The 24,878-nt window shown below is 49.2% G+C and overlaps 1 protein-coding gene across 1 annotated transcript in view; it reads left to right on the top strand.

The window, feature by feature from the left end:
- The first annotated feature begins 21,117 nt into the window (after positions 1-21,117).
- Positions 21,118-24,878, top strand: part of LOC119321963 — a 10,126-nt gene continuing 6,365 nt past the window's right edge. Inside the window, exons 1-5 of the mRNA XM_037595470.1 lie at positions 21,118-21,299; positions 21,431-21,520; positions 22,411-22,587; positions 23,241-23,411; positions 23,488-23,697. Coding sequence (XP_037451367.1) covers positions 21,200-21,299; positions 21,431-21,520; positions 22,411-22,587; positions 23,241-23,411; positions 23,488-23,697 — 748 coding nt within the window. The 5' untranslated portion in view covers positions 21,118-21,199. The remainder of the gene's footprint in view (positions 21,300-21,430; positions 21,521-22,410; positions 22,588-23,240; positions 23,412-23,487; positions 23,698-24,878) is intronic.

The following is a 24,878-nucleotide window of genomic DNA, read 5'->3' as shown; positions in this document are numbered from 1 at the left end:
GACAAGTCGGGGCATGCGCGGAGCTAGGCAGAGGGAGAGCACTTTCACAAAGAGTCTAGCCACCAGATGTATCAGGCTAATAGTACGATAGTCAGTGAGCATGGAGGCATCCGGTTTCTTTGGAAGCAGAGTTAGGAAGGCTTCATTTAGCTTGTAGAAACCGCGCCCATTCATCGCGTAGAGCTTGTAGAAGGCAGCGCAAATATCGTCCTTGATGATAGGCCAGCATGCATGAAGGAACTCGGCGGTGAAGCCGTCCGGACCCAGAGCTTTGCCCGCCGGCAAAAGCTTGACGGCTCTCCAGATCTCATCCTTGGTGAAGGGTTGGTCGGGCGCTGACAGGTCAAAATGGCGCTGGTCAATGGTCTCGAGATTGATGGAATATGGCCTATCTGTAGAAGATCCCAGGATATTGGAGAAATGCTCGAGAGCAGCTTGCGCCATAGCCGCCTCGCCAGAAACACAGGAGGCCAACCTGGAAACTGGCGATCTGGTTCTTCTTGGCCCGATGCGCTACATGGATCTTCAGGAAGGCGGTGTTCGTGTCACCCTCCCTGAGCCAGTTGAAGCGGACACGCTGCCGCAGGATAGAGTGCTCTAGGGAGGCCAACCCTAGGGAGGAGCGGCGAAGCTCCTGGCACAACCAAGCGTAGCCAGTGCTCGGGCAGCGACAATGGGCGGGAATCACGCGCCACATCTAGCCGGTAAATAAGCTCCCTCGCCATCATCAGTTGGAGGGAGATGTTCCCGGTAGTGCGCACACCCCAACTTTGGAGGCAATGAGCAGTAGCTTTCAAACGAGCATAGATTGTACGGAAGGGGTCTTGGTCCGGCGGCACAGAGTTCCATGTCGCGTCCACGATTTCATGGAAGCCATCTAGCTTGGGCCAGAAGAGTTCAAAGTGAAACCAGCGCTTGCCGCGGCTCCTGGGAGAGCAGTTCAAGATCAAAGGGCAATGGTCAGAGGTGATAGTGGCCATGCAGGAGAGGATGTGGCTGGGGTGCGCAGCCTCCCACGAAGTGGTGTAGAGGACCCGATCGTTCTTCACCAAGACAGGGTTAGACTGCTCATTCGACCACGTGTAACAGCGACCGTGAAGGTAGATGTCATGAAGTGCATGATCAAAGATGAATCTGCAAAACCTACCCATGGTACGGTGATTAACTCTCCCGGTGTTCTTGTCCGCATAAGAGGCAATCATGTTAAAGTCTCTGCCCAGCACCCAAGGGCTTGCAATACTATCCCGCAGCTCATGAAGCTCAGAGATGAAAGCCAGCTTGTCATCAATGGCCTGAGGCCCATAGACACATGTGATCCACCATGGGAGCGATCCATCGCTAGTGGAGACAGTAGAAGACACACACTGGTACGCGTCGGTGCTATACAAACGGTTTTTAACCCCTTTCCGCGACGAGATTCGGAACCGTCACCTAGTGAGTGTGGGCGATAGGAGGGTCCTTCCCACACAACCCAGAAACTGTCGGGGATATGCCCTCCTGGCACACACGCTCGGCAAAATGAGGTCGTGTGCGATCGGCGAGCGAGCAAATACGATTATACGTACAATAGTGCTAAAAAATACAATTATATAGGCGAAATCATTTTCGATCGTAAGTACATCCCACATAGTCAATCCCCGCTAAACGTTTCCGTTCGTATATACATCCCACACAGTCGTTGCAAGGAAAACGTTTCCGTTCGTAGGTACATCACACACAAGTTTCCCTGTTAAATCGTTTGTGATGGCCTTCCCATCGCACACAATATTAATAATTTTATCATTTGCGTTATTTAATGCATCACACACAGTGCGTAGAAGAAACTGTGTGGCAAAGGCTATCCATCACACACAGCTTTTATGAAGTAAACGTTTGCGCAAGGTGGCCTAATGCAAACAGTTTTGAAGAGAATGTCATGTGTGATTGCTCATTGATCCAACACAGTTTATTCCTAGAAACTATGTGTGTTGCCTTAGGACATCGCCCACAGTATTTTCTCAATAACCGTTTGCAATAGCAAAAACCAATTAGCAGGCTAATTTCCCTAATATTAATAATCCATTTATTAATCTAATTGACATTCATATTAAACACATAATATATTTCATTCCCATATTAAGGAAGCAGGATTTCATAATTGAAATACATCAGAGTACAACATGATATAGCTTTAGCACTCAGCTACCCCATTACACAACTGCATCAGCACCGAGTTTCAAATGCAACATCTACAACCTTTCGAAATTAGCATCATAGACGGTACATAGACAGATGCATCTCATCGGGAAAACTGCTGAAGTGGAAGGCGAATATTGAGCCTTCATTGATGTTGAAGGTCTTTGCAACTTTAGGCCAGTGCCTGTGGACGATTGACCGTCCATCCTTCGTCCTCTTCAGGAACACTTCAATATTAAACCATGGGTGTTGTATGAATACCTTCCTCGCCTCCTGACCATACAAGTGGTTTGAGAGGTAATCATCACTAAAATGTTTTGGAAAGCCTGAAAATAAGGATGTGCATAAATATCTTCTCTATATTGGAAATGGGGCAAAGGAATAAAAAAGACAAGGTATAATAGTATACAATAACAGAATGCAGCCACAACAATTGAACATCGCATCGCATAATTGAACCAAGCAGTTAACTAAACACCACAACAAATGAACCAACCGTTCAGTGAGCACCACATTGCACAATATAACATACTCCTAATAGAAGATCAGACAGTTAACCAAATCAAGCATGCTTAACAACTTGGAAATATAGCAATTGTACTTGTTTCTCATGTATTTAGTACAGCCAAATTCGATTTATTTCTCACATGGTATACAATAACAGAGTGCACACACAACAATTAAACATCGCATTGCAGAATTACCAAACAGTTAACTAAACACCACAACAAATGAACAAAATGTTAACTGAGCACCACATTGCACAATATAACATACTCCTAATAGAAGATCAGAAAGTTAACCAAACCAAGCATGTTTAACAACTTGGAAATATAGCAATTGTATTTGTTTCTCATGTATTTAGTACAGCCAAATTCGATTTATTTCTCACATGGTATATAGTAACAGAATGCACACACAACAATTGAACATTGCATTGCAGAACTGAACCAAACTGTTAACTAAACACCACAACAAATGAACCAAACATTAACTGAGCAACACATTGCACAATATAACATACTCCTAATAGAAGATCAGAAAGTTAACCAAACCAAGCATGCTTGACAACATGGAAAATTGCACCCTAAAGAATTGAACATCACATTTGTAGAATTGTACCAAACAGTTAACTGGACACCACATTGCACGACATATAGAACATATACACTAGAGCAGAAGATTGCATGGTAAAAGTAGATAGCATAATTTACTAGAATTTGTTAAGGAAAGACAGTAGCTAGCAATCTGAACATGGGTCCTTATAGTGAGCTAATAAGACAAGCTACTCATTGTCGGAGATATCGATTGGCTCCTTGGACATGGAAGAGGGTGAGGCCTCCGCATCGTGGGTGCCCTCGTCATAGTGGTGAGTTGGCTGAGCCGCTCCGGGCACCAACCCGCTGGCTCTTGAGATGAGGTAAGCACGTGCAAGTTGAGAAAACACCTCGTAGTCTTCGTCGAAGGCACCGACGATGGCCAACGCCACGAACTGTCGTTTAAAGCAGCCAAACCGCGCCGCGGCGTCGGCGTGCGAGGCATCGACGGTGGCCTCGACGACAAGGTGCTCCTCTAAGATCTGGGGTTCGACACAAATGGCAGCCATCGCGACCTCATCTGTGCGTGCGACCGTGATTTGCTTCTCTGCTGCCAAATGCTCCTTCAGATCCTGGCTATACTACGTGCACCATGGCTTAGGATGACGCTTATTTGGTGGAGGGGTCGGTGATTTGGGTGGAAGGTGTCGCGCTCGCGCCGACGGTCGGGGCATGTGGGATGTGGAAGGAGGAGGAGGATGGGGTTCGGGTGTGGATTACCTGCCTAGATAGGAGAGGCCGAGCAACATGAAGGAGGGTCGCCGGCGAGGAGGCGCCGCTGCAAGAAAGGAGTGAAGGTTTCAACTTGGAAAGGAACGCGGAAATAGGGGAAATGTGGCTTTTGGTAAGGGGGAGGGGGCGGGGAGGTAGATATTTTCGTGGAAGCCAAAAATTTCAAATCGCTTCAGCAAAAAAACTGGCGTGCAAAGTGTCAGCAGTCACGGTCCCTTATTCAGAGCAGACTGTGGACTATAGCCGACGAACCTTCTTGCATAAGCCATAGGCGTACTATACACCGACGATGCTCCAGGATATTTTGTACTGCATCTCACACGGTTGGTGATAATAAATTGTGTGGGATCTACTTGATTTTTCATCTTGATTTGAATTACATAATGGGGTCACAGCTGCAAAGGATGGTGTTTGAATTGCTAGAACTTCTATCTATAGTGAACATGCAACTATAGGTGTGTCGTCAAATTTTTTGGAATTATTCAGGGTTCGTTTGGACATTTTTATACGATAACTTGGTTTTCTAGGCATTTCAGGTGCACAATTCAAAATTAAACCACATGCACATGCTCAGGTGCACCAAAATGGGTTGTAAATTGGTAATATGTGCCCATGGGTTGATGCTTACGTCCCATTCAAGATATGGGGATGAATTTCAAACACCACAACACCGTGGCTCTCCGGCAAACGTTAAGGTGCTTGCTGTAATTCTAGTAAATACAAAACTCGTCTGAAATTCATGAACCTTGGCATGCTATCATGGAATGGCATCAAGATGCTGGGATAAAAAATATTGTCCCATTTGGGCCAGGTTATGGTATAAGCTTCTCGCAAACCAGAGCTTCTCTCACAACAAGCATGATGGTTTCGGTAGGGAACGTGCCACCTTGGGGGACGAAACGATATCCGTTGCATCATCTCGATTTCAATTTTTGTTCCTAGTGTCAACATAGAACAACAGGTGTGTTGTGTAAAATTTTGGGATTTTCCGGGGTTCGTTTGAGCATTTTTATGCATTAATTGAGTTTTTCAATGCATTTGTGTGCATAATTCAAATTTGAACTACCTGCACATGCTCTAATGCATATAAATTAGTTGAAATTTCACATCTGTGTCCTTGGTTGCATGCTTAATTAGGTCCCATGCAAGAAATGAGAATGAATGTCAAACACCCTACCACCGTCACTCGGCTGCAAACATTGAGATACCTGGTTTTTAAATTTTAGTAAATGCAGAACTCATCTGAAATTCATGAAACTTGGCATGCTATCATCGAGCGGCATCAACATGCCGTGGTAAAAATTTTGTCCCATTTGGGGCAGGTTTGGGGATATGCTTCTCACAAACCAGAGCTTCTCACAACAAGCCTGATGGTTTCGGTAGGGAACATCCCACCTTTAGGGACAAAACGATATCCATTGCCTCTTATTGATTTGAAAACTTTTCTCGTGTCAACATAGAATAACATGAGTGTTGTGTCAATTTTTGGGATTTTTGGGGGTTCGTTTGGACATTTTTATGCATTAATTGAGTTTTTCAATGCATTTATGTGCATAATTCAAATTTGAACTACATGCACATGCTCTAATGCATATAAATTGGTTGAAAATTCAAATTTGTGTCCTTGGTTGCATGCTTAATTAGGTCACATGCAAGAAATGGGAATGAATGTCAAACACCCTGCCACCGTCACTTGGCCGCAAACATTGAGATGCCTGGTTTTTAAATTATAGTAAATGCAAAACTCGTCTGAAATTCATGAAACTTGGCATGCTATCATGGGCATCAACATGTTGTGGTAAATTTTTTGTCCCGTTTGGGGCAGGTTTGGGGATATGCTTCTCACAAACCAGAGCTTCTCACAACAAGCCTGATGGTTTTGGTAGGGAATGTCCCACCTTTGGGGACAAAACGATATCCATTGCCTCTTATTGCTTTGAATTTTTTTCTCGTGTCAACATAGAACAACAGGAGTGTTGTGTCAATTTTTGGGATTTTTTGGGGTTCGTTTGGACATTTTTATGCATTAATTGAGTTTTTCAATGCATTTATGTGCATAATTCAAATTTGAACTACATGCACATGCTCTAATGCACATAAATTGGTTGAAAATTCAAATATGTGTCCTTGGTTGCATGCTTAGGTCCCATGCAAGAAATGGGAATGAATGTCAAACACCCTGCCACCGTCACTCTGCCGCAACACATTGAGATACCTGGTTTTTAAATTCTAGTAAATCCAAAACTCATCTGAAATTCATGAAACTTGGCATGCTATCATGGAGCAACATCAACATGAAGTGGTAAAATTTTGGTCCCATTTGGGGCAGGTTCGGGTATATGCTTCTCACAAACCAGAGCTTCTCACAACAAGCATGATGGTTTCGGTAGGGAACGTACCACCTTTGGGGATGAAACGATATCCATTGCCTCTTATTGCTTTCAAAAAATTTCTAGTGTCAACATACAACAACAGGAGTGTTGTGTCGATTTTTGTGATTTTTCGGGGTTCGTTTGGACATTTTTATGCATTAATTGAGTTTTTCAATGTGTTTATGTCCATAATTCAAATTTTAACCATTCACGTGACGCCACGTGTCTTGGTTTTAATGTCTATCCGGTTTTAATGGCTCTTGATCGCAAATGTTTTAGAAAGAACACCCGTATGCAAAGTGAGAGCAGGATTTGTGCATCTCTTCAACGCAAATGGTTGTTTTGGATGACCCGTGTGCAACCACTTACAAACAATTTGGTAGGATTTGCAGCTGTCATATTGGTATGTTGCCATTTGTCAAACTAGAAAGATTGACATTTGTTGATCTAGTAACATTGCCATTTGTCAACCTTGTAACACTGCGATTTGTCAAAATATGAAGCTAAACATCACTAGCAGTATCTATTTTTTGCAACTAAAATTCGGTAATTAAGCATAGATGGAGGCGAGGAGGCGTGTTCAACCGGGCGTGCAGCGGGCGCCGCAGTACTATTCGATTTGACAGCGGGCGGTGCAGTTCCCGATACGGCTTTAATGCAGACGAGGGAGAGGGTAGCGGTTCTCGAAATGTTGAACGGCCAATGACGCATCCTCCTTCAATTAGCATCATGAATGCATGAGGGAAGTAATGGGAGGAGGACCGGGAAAAGAGGCAGCATGATGTGAATGCAACGCAGTTTGCACTCATATAAAGGCACCCCTCCATTCCAATGCATCTACCACATCGTACTCACCTAAGCATTTGCCTAAGCACCTACACTAAGCACAAAAGTGCTCACTCCAGACCCATGGCGGCGATGCGCGCGAGCGGCCAGCGGCTGTGCCAGACGGTCCATGATGCCGGCCTACGGCATGGCACCAAGGATCGTCTCCAGGCGATGTTGGCGACTGGCTGGTGGATGGCCGCCGTCGACGTCATCTACGACCCTCAGTTGGACCAGATGATCGTTGCCACCACCAACAAGTTCACCGTCGTCAAGAAGCTCGCGGACGACATCTCCGTACTCCTCTAGCCTGCACGCTCGGGCTCCTCATTGCCTGCCACCCTAATCGGCCTCCATGGTCAGAACCTCTTTCAAGCACTGGTGGCCCTGCGATTGCCCGACGACGCCACAAAGAATGTCCACCTAGAGGTCGCGCTCACCGTGAGGCGCCTCGCCCTGCAAGAATTCGTCGACCTACACATCCACGTGTATGAGCAAATCGTGTACATAGGTATCTACAAGGCCAGTGAGGACGCTACGATGTTGGCCTTCTTCAACCGGCTGGAAGCCTTGGATGCCTTTGCTGAGAAGCACCTTGACCTCGCCACAAAAGCCGCCGCTCCTTAGCCGCCGGTCGGTGGCTCGGCGCACTAAGTTGAGGAGGAGGAGGTCGTACGTTGATGGATGCATCTTTCTTCTTGCCTCCTTAATTCTTATTGAGCTATTGCATTCTCGTTCCACTCAATACAGGCATGTGTGACCCTTTTGCTTAATTATATGCATGACTGTAACTAGTACTCCATCCGTCAATTTGTAAGTTGTGCTGCCAGTGTTTGGGGCCAGCGCACGACACAATAAGCACACCCATGACGACACATACAGAGAGGACATCCAGCGGTTCCAATGGCGATTTGTCAAAATATGCAACTAAAAATCACTAGCACTATCTATTTTTTGCAACTAAAATTCAGTAGTTAAGCATTGATTTCATTCATAGATTAAGCAGTCATGCTTAATTTGTACAAACAGTTCAACCGTTAGGTGCCACGGCGCGCTCTACTTGTCGTTTAGGCGCCGCGGTGCGCTCTGCTCGCGTCCGTCGGCGCGCTCGGGTTGTGGACAGCTTTCCCTTGCGTGTTCAACTGCTATATGCATATATATATATATATATATATATATATATATATATATATATATATATATATATATATATATATATATATATATATGGTTGCTCGCCATTGAGGCGACCGTGGAGCGCTCTGTGCTCGTGTCCCTCCGTGCGCGCTCTGCTAGCGGTTGGGCCTGCGCACGATCACGTCGGGGGCCCCATATGCATGCGGTTGCGCCGCGCGCGTTGCCACGTGATGCAGTTACGTGCGGCACGATGGTATTACACGTTGTGAATTAGAACTGCCATTAGGACGTGTTGTCCGGCCTCCCCTTTAATTCCCGCGGCCATTATAACCTTAGTCTCTTCAACCTTTCGATCGCACCCCACAACACAACAAGCACACCCATGACGACACATAGAGAGGGGATGTCTAGCGGCGCTCCAATGGAGTTCGGCGAGCATAAAGTGGAGATCCACGCGAGGGAGACGGATCTCTCAGTGGTGTACACCATCGACCCGGCCGTGGTGGACAACTACATCAACACCATTGAGCACTTTCTTGCGTCAGACAAGTACAAGGTGGTCGGCATCGACCTCCAGTACACCGTCGGTAGTCCCAGCATAGATCAGAAGGTTGCCGTCACCTAGTTGTGTGTGTGCCATCATGTCCTCATCTACCACTACTGCATAGCCAGAGAGCCTTGCGACCATTTCAACAGGTTTGTCAACAGCACCGACTACAAGTTCGCCACGGTGGAAACTACCGTTGATGTAAAAGCGCTCAGTGTTATGGGCTTTGCCTGCCAGAACCTTGTCAAAATCCGTGACCACTACAGGGTCTGGGGCAGCACGAAGAAGGAATCCCTGGTCGAACTCGCCTCGGCCATCATCGACCCCTACTATGAAAAGATGAAGCAGGATTCCCAGAGAACAAATCCCGTATCCTGCCACAGGGCCTGGATGTGGCGACTGGATGAACCTCACCTCAGGTTCGCGGCCAAGAGCGTGTACACATGCTACGAGATGCACATGCGGATTGTTGACATGAGGAAGTGTCTCGTTACCCAAATCGACGAGCCCAGATCGAGCCACAAGCAGAGCAAGCATCACAAGAAGTAGATGATAATTAGATGATCGTTTATGCTAGTTAATCATGCATGTAATATATAGTTTACTTTATTGGTGTGTGGAAGTGTCATGTGTGTAGTAGCCACCTATGAAATTATGCATGTAATAGTTTACTTTGATGTGTGCAAATGCCATGCTTGTAGTAGCCACCTATGTAATTGGATGTTTAATTTGGTTATGCAACCATGTCCTTATAAGTGTGTATATATATATGTTGTTGTTATGTATGCAATCCCATCGGACAACACACACGTCTTATTAGTAGCAATCGTCTGTGTTATTATCGGCCTTCGCACACATTTTTGATTACAGACCTGTTTGCCGCGTATCACACACATATTGTTATATTGAGCCATTTATGTTCTCTTGTCTCAAACAAACAGTTCATCCATGTGAACCGCATGCCGTATATCGCACACACCTTGATTTGGCTGACCATTTCTTTTGTGTTGCCTAATCACAAACAGTTCATCTGAGTGAACCGTATGTTGTTTATCGCACACACCTTCATCTGGCTGCCCATTTCTTTTGTTGCTCCTCATCGCAAACGGTTAATTGCACTGAACCGTATGACCTACATCACACACGGAACTAAAATCTGAACCGTGTTTGATGCATCCGTCATCGCAAATGTTTTGCACCTTTTTTGACGGTTTTTACACCACCGTTTGTGATTAATGCATCGCACACTGTTTCGTCAAAGGGTCTCTAATCGCAGTGTCGCATTAGCAGCATCCTGCAGTAGCGACGTGGTAAAGGCCCATGATAGGATTGCGCAGGGCGATCTGCACGCCATGCAAGAAGAATGCCACCTCTAGTGCCGTCAGCCGGGAGAAAGTAGAAGTATTGAAATGGGGCACCCAAGGTTTCCATAACATATGACAACAAGACTGAATCAAGTTTCGTTTCTGAGAGGCATGCAATACAAGGTTCATCAGAGGATATGATCGTGTGGACAACGGTGCGCTTGGCACGACTATTTAGCCCACGCACGTTCCAGAAAATGATGCCTAGGTTGTGATCCATGAGAAGGGTTGGGGGGCAGGAGTGGCAGCACGCAGGCGCGTGGAGCGATCAGCCCTCGACCAGGCGAGGCACGGGAGTTGCCAAGCCATCAAGGATGCCAGGGGGCACAGTCCACCCAAAGGAATCTGCGAAGGCTTGCACAATGTCTCCCGCGAGCGGACGAGCGAAGAGCAGGCTATAATGCTCGAGGGCCGCGTCGGAGATAGGCTCATCATCATCCAGCAGGCCGAGGCATCTGAGGAGCACACGCTTGGCCTTGGACTCCAAATCAAGGCCGCTGTCATTCTTGGCGATACGATCACTGCGCCAAGGCGTAAAGTTGGGCGGCATCACTCCCCGCTCGCGGTGAACCATAGGGGTCTCAAGGCCGAAGGCTGAATGCGAGCAAACAGTCTGAAGAAAGCCCACCACATGATCAAGAACTGGGCAGGAAGCTTGTCCATTCGATGTGCGTGCAGGGAGTTGCATGGGTGGCTGCGGTTGGGTGACACCTGGCCAGATGCGGTCCGTGGAGCACAACAGCGGTGCATGGGAAGCTGCCGGATTGGCCGACATGGGGCCGCTAAGATCCAAGACCCTGGTGGGCTCCTCCTGGACTGCAGCAATGGATGAGGGGGGCACGATAGGATTAGGATCCACCTCAGGCACCGCACTGCTTCGGACAGGACCAACCTCGGGCGCCAGGCTGCTTTGAGCGGGGACAGACCCGTTGTCATTAGAAGGATCGTGCTGGGGATCAGCACTGGGGCCAGCACAACAGAAAGAAGGTTCTCGATTGGCTGGGATGCCTCCCCAATGGCCCGAAGGGTGGGGCCACAGGAACGGCCAGGAGAGCTAGCAAGGGGAGGATCCGTGGCAGCCTGGGGAGTGGAGCCCGCAGGCGAGGGTGAGGTGCCACTTATTGGGCAGGCCCATCTCATCGGGCCCACATGGCGAGCGACCACAATCAGCACTAGCGTTTGAACACCGGCGTGACGGCCAGTGGGCCCCGGGACAGGCTGGACTCCAGACAGCCTATGACGGATAGGAGGACCATGAGGAGCACTGACGACGGACGGGTGGGGCCCCAACACACCTTGCCGGCCATAGAATGGAGGGGCGGCCCGGCGGCGGCGCTGGCGCGCGGCCGACCCACGAGCACAGACAAACCACGGCGAGCGCGGTGATTCTCGGACGGAGGCGGGAAATCATGCCTACGCGACCATGGATCAGGCACAGGAGACGACGGAGGCCAGTCTCCGCCACCACCACCAGAGCCGGCGGGCGGAGGAGGGGGGTGGCGGGGAGGGAAGCCTGAAGTCCACGGAGCGGCGGACGTGGATGACGACGGGGAAACGGAGCATCTCGAAGGCAGAGCGATTGACGAGGTCAGGGTTGCTGTCGGTGTCAAAACTGGCGGATCTCGGGTAGGGGGTCCCGAACTGTGCGTCTAAGGCTAATGGTAACAGGAGGCGGGGGACATAATGTTTACCCAGGTTCGGGCTCTCTCAATGGAGGTAATACCCTACTTCCTACTTGATTGATCTTGATGATATGAGTATTACAAGAGTTAATCTACCACGAGATCGTAGAGACTAAACCCTAGAAGCTAGCCTATGATTATGGTTGTTCTTGTCCTACGGACTAAACCCTCCGTTTTATATAGACACCGGAGGGGGCTAGGGTTACACAGAGTCGGTTACAGAGAAAGGAATCTTCATATCTGAATCGCCAAGCTTGCCTTCCATGCAAAGGAGAGTCCTATCCGGACGCGGGACGAAGTCTTCTATCTTGTATCTTCATAGCCCAACAGTCCAGCATACGCTTATAGTCCGGCTGTCTGAGGACCCCTTAATCCAGGACTCCCTCAGTAGCCCCTGAACCAGGCTTCAATGACGATGAGTCCAACGCGCAGATTGTCTTCAGCATTGCAAGGCGGGTTCCTTCTCCGAATACTCCAAAGTAGATCTTGAACATAAGAATCGTGTCCGGCTCTACAAAACAAATTCCACATGCCACTGTAGAGAGTACAATATCCCACGAGTCCAATCTACTGACAACTCATAGCGTGACATCACGCCACGACCCGGTATTTATTCGAACCGTTTTCATCCCGCCCCTCCGTATTTCGAGGCGCGGTTTCATTGGCACGTCCGGGCAAAGCAGAGATTGTGTCCCCTTATCACGAGATTCTCATCAATGCAGGCACGGGTAACTCAACCATGCCATTTGCACGGCGCTTGGGAAATAAGCAAGCTTTAGGGCGAGTGGGGAGGTGCATGATCTTTACTGCCTTTATAAAGGGACAAGGATTCCCTCTTTCACCCACGCCCTCTTCTTCCTCTGCTCATTCATTCTCGAGCTCCAGCGCCCAAGCACCCATCTCTTCCGCCCAAAAAGCACTCCAATCATGTCTGGATCTGGAGCACAAGGCAAGTGGATGGCCTCCTCCGTCAAGGAGAAGGATATCAAGAAACTGTGGGAGGCCGGATACCTGGCCAAGAAGATCGCACACCGTCTCCCGGTGCCGGGACAGATCGTCCCTACTCCAGAACCCCACGAGAGGGTTGTATTCCTCCCTCACTTCATCCGCGGGCTGGGGTTTCCCCTCCACCCATTTGTTCGCGGCCTTATGTACTACTACGGGATAGATTTCCATGACCTATCCCCCAATTCCTTCCTCAACATCTCGACATTCATTGTCGTGTGTGAGGCCTTCCTCCGCATCCCGCCACACTTCGGACTGTGGCTAAAGACTTTCAACGTGAAGCCAAAGGTGGTAGGCGGCAAACATGCCGAGTGCGGAGGAGCCATGGTGAGCAAGATTCCCAATGTTAAATGGCCATCAGGTAAATTCAACGAGTCCGTCAAAGGTTGGCAACAACAGTGGTTCTATGTTACCGAGCCACGCGGCACCAAATGGGCCGCTGCCCCCGAGTTCCGATCCGGAGCCCCACTGCGGCTCATGTCCTTGCCCGAAAAGGGCCTAGACTGGCCTTCGTCGGACGGGCTGACGACGCTCCAAGCGCGTATCAAGAGCATGGAGGACAAGAATATCAAACTTGTCGATGTGGTCCAGGTGATGTTAGTTCGCCGGATCCTTCTATGTCAACACCGGACTTGCAATCTATGGGAGTTCGATCTGGCCAAGCACCAAACCTTGCTGGAGTTCTTCAGCATGATGCACGAAGACATCTGGAAGGTGCTATTCAAGCCCGGCAAGTCGTGGCCGGACACCGCCGAGGATCGCAGGCACAAATTGTCCTGCCCCACAAGTTCAGTAAGTCTTTATATGTTTTTAAGGTGTATCCTTTATTTGTATACCTTGGGGAAAACACCTAATATTTCCCTAACGATTCTCCCATGGCTGGACGAAGAAAGCGGAGCGGATCTACTGTCCGGCTCCGCTGCCTGAAGAACAAGCCGGCCCACTTCTGATGAAGATGCTGGTCCCGGCGCCATATAAGGCGCCGAAGAAGAAGGCCAAGAAGGAGGCCAAGGAGACCAGGGGCAGGCTTCGTCGCAAGGGTACTTCGAACGTGATGTCGGAAGACACCGGAGCCCACTCTTCCACCGAGAAATACGAGGAAGAGGAGGAGGAATAAGAGGAAAGCTAGTCCCCGCCTGCGAGGCGGAGAAGGACGGCCTCCACACGTTTGGAGGCCGAAACGTCCAAGAAGGGGAAATCCTCCTTCCAGACGAATCCACCGCAGCCACTGACATCAGCCCGGAGTGGGAACCCAGGGTCAAGACCCTGGCCAAATCGTGAGTACAAAGAAACCTGGACACATCCATATATCCAGTCTCACTTTTGCATAGCATTAATGTATTGAGTCACATATTTTGCAGTCCGGTCGAGTTCGTCATCGAGCAACCTTTGTCAGAAGATTCGTTGGACCCGGATGTGATGGACAGCGAGACCCTCCCGACGGCCTCCTCCCCCAGAGGCATGGACAACATTGAGGTGTCGTCCCAAAGGGGCCCAGGTCAGGGCGAAGCTTAGGAGACCGTCGAGGCGGTGCCGGAGGGTCAAACCTCAGCAACCGGACGCATGGGGGAGAAGACCCCCATGGATGCTGAAGGCGGAGGCCGTCCTAAATTTGCCCCCCAACCAGAGACAACTCCGGAGACCAATACTGCTCCGGAATTAGGCTGGCAACCTTCCACAATAGAAGGTGGTGCGCCTATTCCAGCGGTGACCTCAGTCCATCCAGAGGTGTCGGATGCTTTATTGGCGGCACTGCAAAGCACTTCCATCGTTGAAGAGCACCGTACCCTTATGGGTGCGGTGATTGAGAAGGTCCAGTCCGCCAAAAGCGGGCTAACTGAAGCCTGCACCAGCCTTCTAACAGGCTTTGAGGTAAGTTAAAAGAATGTCATAATATAGATAGTAGCCCCTGATGCACTGTTCGGTGTTTCAAAAAGAAAGCCGGACAAAGGATCAAATATATTTCGCACGAGACTAATTAGGAAATACCTATGTGAATGATCAGGTGTCGTTATTGACTGCAACCTCTCATACCGCGGAGGTCTCCGGACTGAAGTAGAGATTGGAGCGGGTCGAAAAGGAGCTCGGCCAAGTAAAAAAGCAATTGGAAAATAGCCAAGGTATGGGATAACTTTGTTTGTATTTAAATACAAGTGAATAGTTATTTTGATTGAAAAATGTCGTGATGTGTAATAGGAGCGGAGACCAAAGTCAAGGCTCTTAAGAAGGCGGTAGCCGAGGCCGAGAAGAAGGCGACCAAGGAGCAGGCCACTCGTGAAAACCACGAGGCCCGGGTCATTGAAGTTCAATAAGAGCTCTAAGAAGCCAAAAAGAAGTGCGAGACCTTGGAGCAGAGTATAAAGGATCAAGAGTCCGAACTCACCAAGGCTCGCCAATTCGCACACGATGCCCGGTCTGAAGCCCAAGTCGCCCTCCAGGAAATCCAGGAGGCCCAAAAGATCACAACGGGTAAGGCCTTTATTATGCAGAGTAAATACGCGAAGGAAAGATTTCGTTTGTTGACTCGGATTCGAAGTTCTCTAGGGGTGTTTGCGGATCTGCCGCGCAGCATGTCTGATGCCACAAAATTCTACCAAACCGAAGAGGAGAGCTCTTTGGAGAAGCTATTCTGGTCGCAATATCTTGCGCCAGAATACCCAGTACCCTTTACCGATCAGTTGAAGCAGCTGGTCGAGCTGCATAGGGCGACCGAACTAGCCCTCAAGGATTTCATTATCCGGCTATGGCCTGCCGAAGCAATTCCCAACAGCTACTTCGGACTCGTGAAGCGGCTCGTTAGTGCCTGCCCTCGTCTTGACGCCATCAAGCGGTCGGTCTGCATCGAAGGTGCGCGAGTTGCCTTTGCCCGTGCCAAGGTGCATTGGGCGAAGATGGATGCTGTGAAGCTGATGACCGAAGGACCGCCCGAAGGGAAAGAGCATCGCAAGCCCGAGCTATATTATGACAGTGTCCTGGAGGGATCCCGCCTTGTGGCGGAGCAATGTGCCAAGGATATTATATTCCCATGAATGTATGCATGTTATCCTATGCTGTAATATGAAACAAGGTCATTATGTAAAATAATGCTTGTTATTTGAATTATTACCTCCTGTGTGGCCGTTTTTAAATTAATTCTGAGAGTTGACCAGTCGTCGGCTTCTGCCCCCATGTAGGAATTACGGGGGTGTTCGAATTAATCTAAACACTCTTTACTCCAGATTTTTGGTCCTTAAAGGAGGTGTTTAGCGCGACGAACCAGGCAATCGGACTATAAGGCTTTATCACCCTCACTTAGCCATAGGAGTTTGACAAAAGAAAGGTAGGCGCAGCCCCTAGTGTCCGGGAAGACCGAACTTGGGGTATTATAAAACACCTGATCGGATAAAAACCGATCCGTCGCACGATGCATTAGTTATCGCATAATGCGGAAGAAATCGTTAAAGATTTTGTGACCTCTCGAACAGCTGACCAGCTCTTGCCGCATCATGACAGTCAGTTTTCGGCTTTCTCTACTAAGGTGCTCGTCCGGAAGAACCGGGACACAATTGCAGTAGTTCTCCCTTTACTACCCTAGCCGATATAGCGGAACGTAAGGTAGCAAGCACAGGAGCCGGGCAACCCAACTGTTGACCAAAGACATGATTCGGAGCCGATGCATATAATGCTATAAGTTTGGGGTGCCGAACTGTACTATAAAAGTGTTCGGACTTTCTTGCCGTGTTATGGGGTACAATGAAGCCCCTGGCGAATTAAGGCGTACGCGAATGTACGGGTGCAATTGATAATAAATAAATAGACAAGGGAAAAAATAAGTAATGAGCTGACGCTGCAAATTATTTTTTGTTGTAATTTAATTAATATGTCAAGGCGTATGTGTACAAGTAGTGCAATAAGCAAAGAAGGCTATTTAACATGCCACGACCAAGAGCGAGTTGCGTGCAGGTATTTAAAACAGGTATGATGATCGTTTGCAGAGACCACCTGTGTATTCCCTTGTACGTCCGAGCCCCTAGCTTTCTTGGTGTATCCGTCCCGCTATGGGTCCGATGAGCAGGCTTATCAGAAAAGGCCTTGGGAGGAGGGAAACCCTTAATGAAAGAGAAAAAAATGAAGGTATACGGATCCAGGAGCGGTTGAGCCGCATTGTGGACCGAGGTCCAGCTGTGCCTCCGTCCATGCCCATGGTATTTTAAGTGCGTAGTTGTGTACGCGCGGCACTACTTTCACCGCTTTATTGGGGCTGGGACGAAGGCTGAATTGCTAGCTGAGCTCTGGACGAGCCGGACGGTCTTGCTGCAGAGTAGCTTGGACTCGCTTGACGGTGTTCGGGGGCTTTATTTCTGAATTGAGGTTTTGCCTAAGAAGGCTATTCTGTACTTCTGCTGCAAGGGCCGCGGTGTGCTCCTCAGTACGGAGGGAGCGCTCCGTATTTCCATTGACTGTTATGACACCGCGAGGTCCAGGCATCTTGAGCTTAAGGTAGGCATAGTGCGGCACCGCATTAAAACGAGCGAATGCGGTTCGTCCGAGCAGTGTGTGATAACCACTGCGGAAGGGGACGATATCGAAGAGTAATTCTTTGCTTCGGAAATTATCCGGGGATCCGAAGACCACTTCCAGTGTGATTGAGCCTGTACAGCAAGCCTCTACACCTGGTATGACACCTTTAAAGGTGGTTTTTGTGGGCTTGATCCTTGAGGGATCAATACCAATTTTGCGCATTGTATCCTGATAGAGCAGGTTCAGGCTGCTACCACCGTCCATGAGGACGCGTGTGAGGTGGAATCCGTTAATGATAGGGTCAAGCACCAGTGCGGCTGAACCGCCATGACGGATACTGGTTGGATGGTCCCTTCAATCGAAGGTGATCGGACAGGAGGACCACGGGTTGTATTTGGGGGTGACTGGCTCCATTGCATAGACGTCCCTTAGTGCGTGCTTCCGCTTCCTTTTGGGGATATGGGTAGCATATATCATGTTCACCATTTTAACTTGGGGAGGAAACTTCTTCTGTCCCGCTGTGTTCGGTGGTCGGGGTTCCTCGTCATTGTCGCTTTGCGATCCCTTTTCCTTGTTTTCGGCGTTTAACTTGCGGGCCTGTTTAAAGACCCAACATTCTCTGTTGGTATGATTGGCTGGTTTATCAGCGGTGCCGTGGATCTGGCATGGACGATCGAGTATGCGGTCCACACTGGATGGGCCCGGATTGTTTCTATTAAATGCCTTTTTCCGTTGACCAGACTTGGAGCCACTGAATCCGGCATTGACGGCCGTGTCTTCAGAGTTATCGCCAGTATTTCGATGCTTGTGTCTATTGCGTCGGGGCTTGCCGTTACTGTCTCTGGCTTCAGAAGTGCCATGCTTACTTGAGGTGCTGTTGCTACGAGCTAGCCAGCTATCCTCGCCCGCGCAAAAGTGGGTCATGAGTGTCGTAAGGGCTGCCATGGACTTCGGCTTCTCTTGGCTGAGGTGTCGGGCAAGCCACACATCACGGATGTTGTGCTTAAAGGCCGCTAGGGCTTCAACATCTGGACAGTCGACGATTTGGTTCTTTTTAGTTAAGAATCGAGTCCAGAATTTCCTAGCTAACTCTCCAGGCTGTTGGATTATATGACTTAAGTCATCGGCATCCGGAGGCCGGACATAAGTACCCTGGAAGTTATCAAGGAATGCATCTTCCAGGTTCTCCCAACTGCCAATGAAGTTTTCGGGCAGACTGTTCAACCAGTGCCGAGCTGGTCCCTTGAGTTTTAGCGGGAGATACTTGATGGCATGGAGATCATCACCGCGGGCCATATGTATATGGAGAAGGAAGTCCTCGATCCATACCGCAGGATCTGTTGTTCCATCATGGCTCGAATCCGTCGAAGATCAAGTCTCCGTGGATGTCGGTGGTGTAGTTTAAGCTTCCAAACCTGACCTGATGGCCAGGGGCGTAGCAGTCGATCTGCTCCAGATGGCCAAGCGAGTTGGCCCGCAGTGCGAAGCCGCCGAATACGAAAATCTGTCCCGGGAGAAAAACCTCACCCTGGACTGCGTTGTTGTAGATGATTAAAGGAGCCATCAAGCCTTACGGTGAAGACACAGTGGAACTCTCAATGAAAGCAACAATGTCGGTGTCAAAACCGGCGGATCTCGGGTAGGGGGTCCCGAACTGTGCGTCTAAGGCTAATGGTAACAGGAGGCGGAGGACACAATGTTTACCCAGGTTCGGGCCCTCTCAATGGAGGTAATACCCTACTTCCTACTTGATTTATCTTGATGATATGAGTATTACAAGAGTTGATCTACCACGAGATCGTAGAGGCTAAACCCTAGAAGCTAGCCTATGATTATGATTGTTCTTGTCCTAGGGACTAAACCCTCTGGTTTATATAGACACCGGAGGGGGCTAGGGTTACACAGAGTCGGTTACAGAGAAAGGAATCTTCATATCCGAATCGCCAAGCTTGCCTTCCACGCAAAGGAGAGTCCCATCCGGACATGGGACGAAGTCTTCTATCTTGTATCTTCATAGCCCAACAGTCTGGCATACGCATATAGTCCGGCTGTCCGAGGACCCCTTAATCCAGGACTCCCTCAGTTGCCGCCAGCAAACTCGAAGGGCTCCTCAAGGAGAAGCTGGGAAGAATGCGAGATTGCATCAGGGTTGGTTGTCCAATCGGAGAGGCGGAAGATGAACATGTCACTCTCGTCCAGGGTCTCGGGTGCCAGGAGATCGATGAGGCGAGAGCAGCTGAACGACCGAGGAGATGTCTCAAGCATGATCTGGAATGCCGGTAATCTCGATGTCCACAGCGAAGCGGAGGGAGATGGGGTCCGCATCGGTGAGGCGGTTCCAGGGGTGCAAGATGAGCCTGAACCGGGGAGCACGGAAGGGGGCGGCAGCCACAAGAGCCCGAGTGGCCGCATCACGGAACCACAGGAGAAACTCATCGTCTCGGTGCCGGTGGACAGAGAAGTCAGCGGTCGAGAACGAGAAATGCGAGCACATCTCGAGACCGATGTCCGCGGCAGAGATGCCAGAGCTGTTCCCAGCCATAATAGCAACGAGGGCGAGGTCGAGGGCACGCTCCGTGACATCGACACGCGCGGAGCGCGGCATGAAGCAGATGACTGCGGCCGGCCGCAGCGCGGGGTGGCCGAACATGGGCAGGGAAGCGGCAGAGCCGGCAGGAGCCGAGGAAGGAGAGGGCGCCGGGCTGGAAGTTGCAGCGATGAGGGACGCGGTCAAGGACAGGCACGGCCCCAACCCGAAGGACGCAGGTGGGCACGGGCCTGCAACACTCGAGGCAGAGGAACCACCGGAGCGCGGCGAGGACGCGCAGGGGCGCTTCGCCGCCGGTGCACCGCTAGGAGAGGAAGGATGCGACAGAGGGTTGGTGTAGAACCGCGTAATATGGCTGAAGAAGCGGCAATGCCAGCGGCGCACATCTCGCTTGCACTCCGACCTGGGGTGCTGGCCAAAGCAGCGCGGGCACTCGCCACGGTTGGCGGCCGGGGCGGGATGATGGGCGACCTCGCGAGCGCGGCGACCGTCGGGCCGGGGGCGGGAGGGACTCGGGGCGCGGGCGCCGTCGGCCAGAGGCCACCTCCCACCCGCCGTCAGCGTCGTCAGAGGTCTCGTGCATGACCCGGTGCACCTCAGAACAGGGGTCGAGGCGCACGGCGGGCGGCGAGAAACGCGACACGGGCGGGGAGGGAGAGGGCCTGGGGGAGGGGAGGCGAGCAGAGCCTGGTGGGAACGAGGGGCGGAGTCAGAGCCAGCCGAGGAGGGGCTCGAGTCGAGTCATCGGCGCTCGCGAGATCTGCTGGAGGCAGGGGAAGAGGGGAAGGCCATGGGGTGGGCGCCGGTGCCGGAGTGGCGGTCCGACGCGGTGGGGGTGGCCGACAGGGCCAGAGTGGCCGTCGCCGGAGGGAGCGCGGAGGGGGCTAGGAGAGGGCTCCTAGGAGAGGGGGCTTGGGCTCGTTTTTTTCACGTGCTCTGTATTAGAAAAAGAGGTTCGAGGTTTTTTTAGACAGTGAAAATACTTTAGTTTTAGTACCTCAGTATTTTTTTAGGGTTAACCTCAGTTTTTATTGGTGGCTAAACATGTTACAGTAATTAAAACTACAGTAACAAAAAAACTGTGATATTATAAAAATACTTTGCTATCAAACAGAGCCTAAAGCAGTAAAGCTCCTTTTCGCTTTCCCCTTTCTTTTCCCCTGCTTTCTAACCCGAGGTTCACCAGAAGCGGCAGCGCCACCAAAAATTCTCGCCATGAGGTTGGGATCCATGCCGGTGCTCTCCCTCTTCGTCAACGCGCTCCTCCTCTTCGTCGTCCTCCAGTTCGACGCGAATGCGTTCGCCACCCCCACAGGTCAATCCATCCAGCATTTATTGCTCATTTCTTCAAAATGCAGGATTCGATCTTGCTTTCTCCGCTCCGCTTTACTTACTTCATTTTTCTTTGCGGGGGCTTTACTCACTTCATAGCGGCATTGATTGCAGATAACATCGTGAGGCAGCTATCGTCGGTGGTGAAGTGGCCACGCGGTTCTCCCCCCCACTCGCCCGAGCAGTCCTCACACCCCCAGTATGGTGAGTGGGCGCTAGCTAGTTGCTGATCCTGCCCCCGTTTCGAGGGTTTGCTTAGTTTGTTTGTTGAAGATTAGCGAGCCTTGCGAATTCGGGAGAGCGGGAGAGAGATGCGATTCTATTTGGCTTCGAAGTTTGTTGTGCTTCTGATCTTGGTGTAAGATGCGCAGCTGCAATTTAGTGACCGATTTCCATCTAACCTTCTAATTACTAATAGTACACTGAATGGAAGTACGAAATAACTGTGGTAGAAGAAGTGGGGGGAGGCTCGACGGAAGCTAATTATTTCTCTAGATCTCATCTCTTTTTTCTATATTATACAGGCCTTTGCATAAATATTGTCAGGTTGTCCTTGTAAAGTTCATAGCTCTTTAGCAAATAGCATGTTTTAGTCTTGTCATTTTACTCCCATCTCTGGCATGGCTCGGTTTTTTTCAACAAACCAGTACGGCGACCTAATATTTCCTCTTTGATTGTAGGGTCACTCAGTTTGAAAGCTGTGCAAAATGAATTTGTTTGTATCTTTGTGATGTACGTAGTAAACCTCTTTTCATTCTTGGCACACATATATTGAATTTTCTCATCAATAAATGAAAGATAGGAATAAAACAGGAGCAGCTGTACTAACCATAATATTCTCATATGGGTCAAACATTTTGAACATTTTCTAATATTTGTTTGTCTCGATGACATGTGAACCTCTTAAGCCCAGATTTATGCTGATGTTTAGTCCTCATTCTAGGCCTGACCTGAATTATCTGGCAAGAGTTAAACTGATTCAGGTTTAACTCGTTTGCAGTCACAGCTGGTGAATGTGGGTTATAGTGGCTGATGATATTTTTTGTTTTTGCTTGAGCTTAATCTCATAGTTATGGTATTTATCTGATTTGCAGATGGGAATGTAGCAGTGCAATTTGAGAGTGGCTACTTTGTTGAGACGCTTGTTGAAGGAGACAAGCTCGGTGTCACGCCCCACACCATTAGGGTGTCCCCAGTTGAGGGTGGAGAGCTTCTTGCAGTAGACTCAGCACATAGCAACATTGTGCGAATAACCCCACCATTATCTGAATGTATGTTTTTCTCTTGCTGCCCACAGTTCAATGCTTATATAGTTCTCTTTAAGTACTTCTGTGCACATTTTGTGGGGCTTCTGTATGGTATGAAATCAGTTGGTCTTTCTGAAGAATGGCCATGATTATCCTCATTGTGGACCATGGCATCTTTTTAAAGAAAAACACAAACTACCAGATGCAACTTTTGGACCAATTTCTTGAACATATCAGTGGATTATCCAAAGTAACCAAGAAGTATGCAAATTGTGATGATGTCAAGGATCTGTGGAAACGTATCTAACCGTGCAGGGCCACATTTTATTTATATTGCTTACAAACTTTAGTTACAAGGAAATATGTTTAAACTCCTGACCTTTATAGATTTGTCCGGTAGCTAACAAACGTGAGATCCTATAACTAGCACAATTTTTTTTCTAATATTTCCTCTTAAGTGGCGATGCTTGACTTACTGTCACCAAAGAGTACCTTGTTGCAACTGGATTTAGGGCATCCTTGAAGAAATTGGTCTCGTCTGTTCAAGTAGTATGAAACGCACTTTGATGTGCAAATTAACTAAGAGCATGCACATGTGCCTAAATGAATATAATTTATATGTTGTAAGCATAGTCCCAATAGTTTGGCTAATGGGAATGATATTACAATCTCTGCAGATAGCAGGGGAAGGCTAGTTGCTGGTTCTTTCCAGGGGCATGCAGGTCATATCGATGGTAAACCTATTGATGCAAGATTCAAACGCCCCACTGGTGTTGCTGTGGATGATACAGGAAATGTTTACATTGCTGATACAGCAAATTTGGCAATTCGAAAGATTGGCGAGTCAGGTAAGCTAATAGTTTAATAGTACAAGGTCATCCATTTGTTTTGCTTTAACAGTTGGTGGTTGAAATTTCTGTGTAGGGGTGACCACTATTGCTGGAGGAAAATCCAATATCCCAGGGTATAGGGATGGTCCCAGTGAAGATGCAAAGTTCTCTACTGATTTTGATGTTGTATATGTGAAGAAAATGTGCTCTCTGTTGGTCATTGACCGTGGGAATGCTGCCCTTCGGAAAATCGTCCTTCCGCAAGAGAACTGTACTTACCAGGATGCCGCATTCCTATCTTCAGGTTCATTATCTTGTTTACTCGTTTCTGTTTGTTATTCTAGTGTACACAGATGTTTTTCCTAGGAGAAGTTTTAATCCCATTTATTATTGAGATTCTTCAAACCCTTTGTTGGAAAGATGGTTTCCTGGACTAGGACTGGACATGTGAAAATAACTGAAACATTTTTAATAGGAAAGGGATGCACCTTGTTTTAAGGACATGATTTGATCATGCGAGTCTTTTGTTATGTTGAGTGTTGCATTGATACTGTTTGGAAGGCCTGGGATAGAATTTGGTTTGATCTTGTAGTCCCAAAGTATCAATACAGGAGAACAACAGAGATTGACACTGGAATGGAGAATTGAGTTAGGGGGATTAGAAGAACAGAGAGGGTACTGTGTACATAGTGAGCTTGGGGAGGAGAAAGCCAAGGCCATTCTGTGCTGCTTGCTGCCTTCCTGTGCTGCTACTTCCCCCTTTTGCGATCATCGGTACTGTCTTGCAGCTGGATCTCCCACATGCAAAGGGCAAGTGCTTGCGAGTCAACAGGGCTTTGCACGAGGGGGGAGGGGTGTGGTAGGGTGGGAAGTCGTCCGGCAAGGGCCGGTTCTCTTGGATGTCAGGCCACCTTTAAGGGGGAGTTCTGCGATGGCCGGATTCAGGGGCTGGGTGTCTTTGTTGGGCCTGACATACCACCTACCGCAGCACTTGGGTGGACACTTGGGTGGAGGAGTGGCGCCATGGGGTGGGACCAAGAGCTATGCTAACGGCGACTACTACGGGGGACAGTGGCGTTGTAACCTGCAGGATTGCTGCGACCGCTATGTCTGTGATGTCGGAACCGGTACGTCAAGGAGTAGCAAGGCGGGCTAATCTCAAGGCATGGCACCGCCTTTGCGAGCTTGCCGGAGGCGCGCATGGAGCCACCGCCCAACATCGTCCTCAAGGGCTTGATGGTGCTCTAGGCATGCGAATGGATTCAATGACAACAATGTGTGTACTCTGGATGAAAACCCACAATCTGACGAAAAAGGGTTACCCCCCGCTTATATTATAAAGCAACGACCACAACACAAAGTAACAGTAGCAAGGATCCGGAGACCGGTCCGAATACACACACACACACACACACAAGTACGAGATACATAAGTCTTGCTGGGGGCGCAGCACACCAATCCCCAAAATCGAGCATCAAGCATCAT

This window comes from Triticum dicoccoides, chromosome 6B, assembly GCF_002162155.2.
Source record: "Triticum dicoccoides isolate Atlit2015 ecotype Zavitan chromosome 6B, WEW_v2.0, whole genome shotgun sequence".
In the NCBI taxonomy this organism is placed as follows: domain Eukaryota; kingdom Viridiplantae; phylum Streptophyta; class Magnoliopsida; order Poales; family Poaceae; genus Triticum; species Triticum dicoccoides.
The sequence above is the reverse complement of the archived record's forward strand: the minus strand, read 5'-3'. Positions and strand labels throughout refer to the sequence as shown.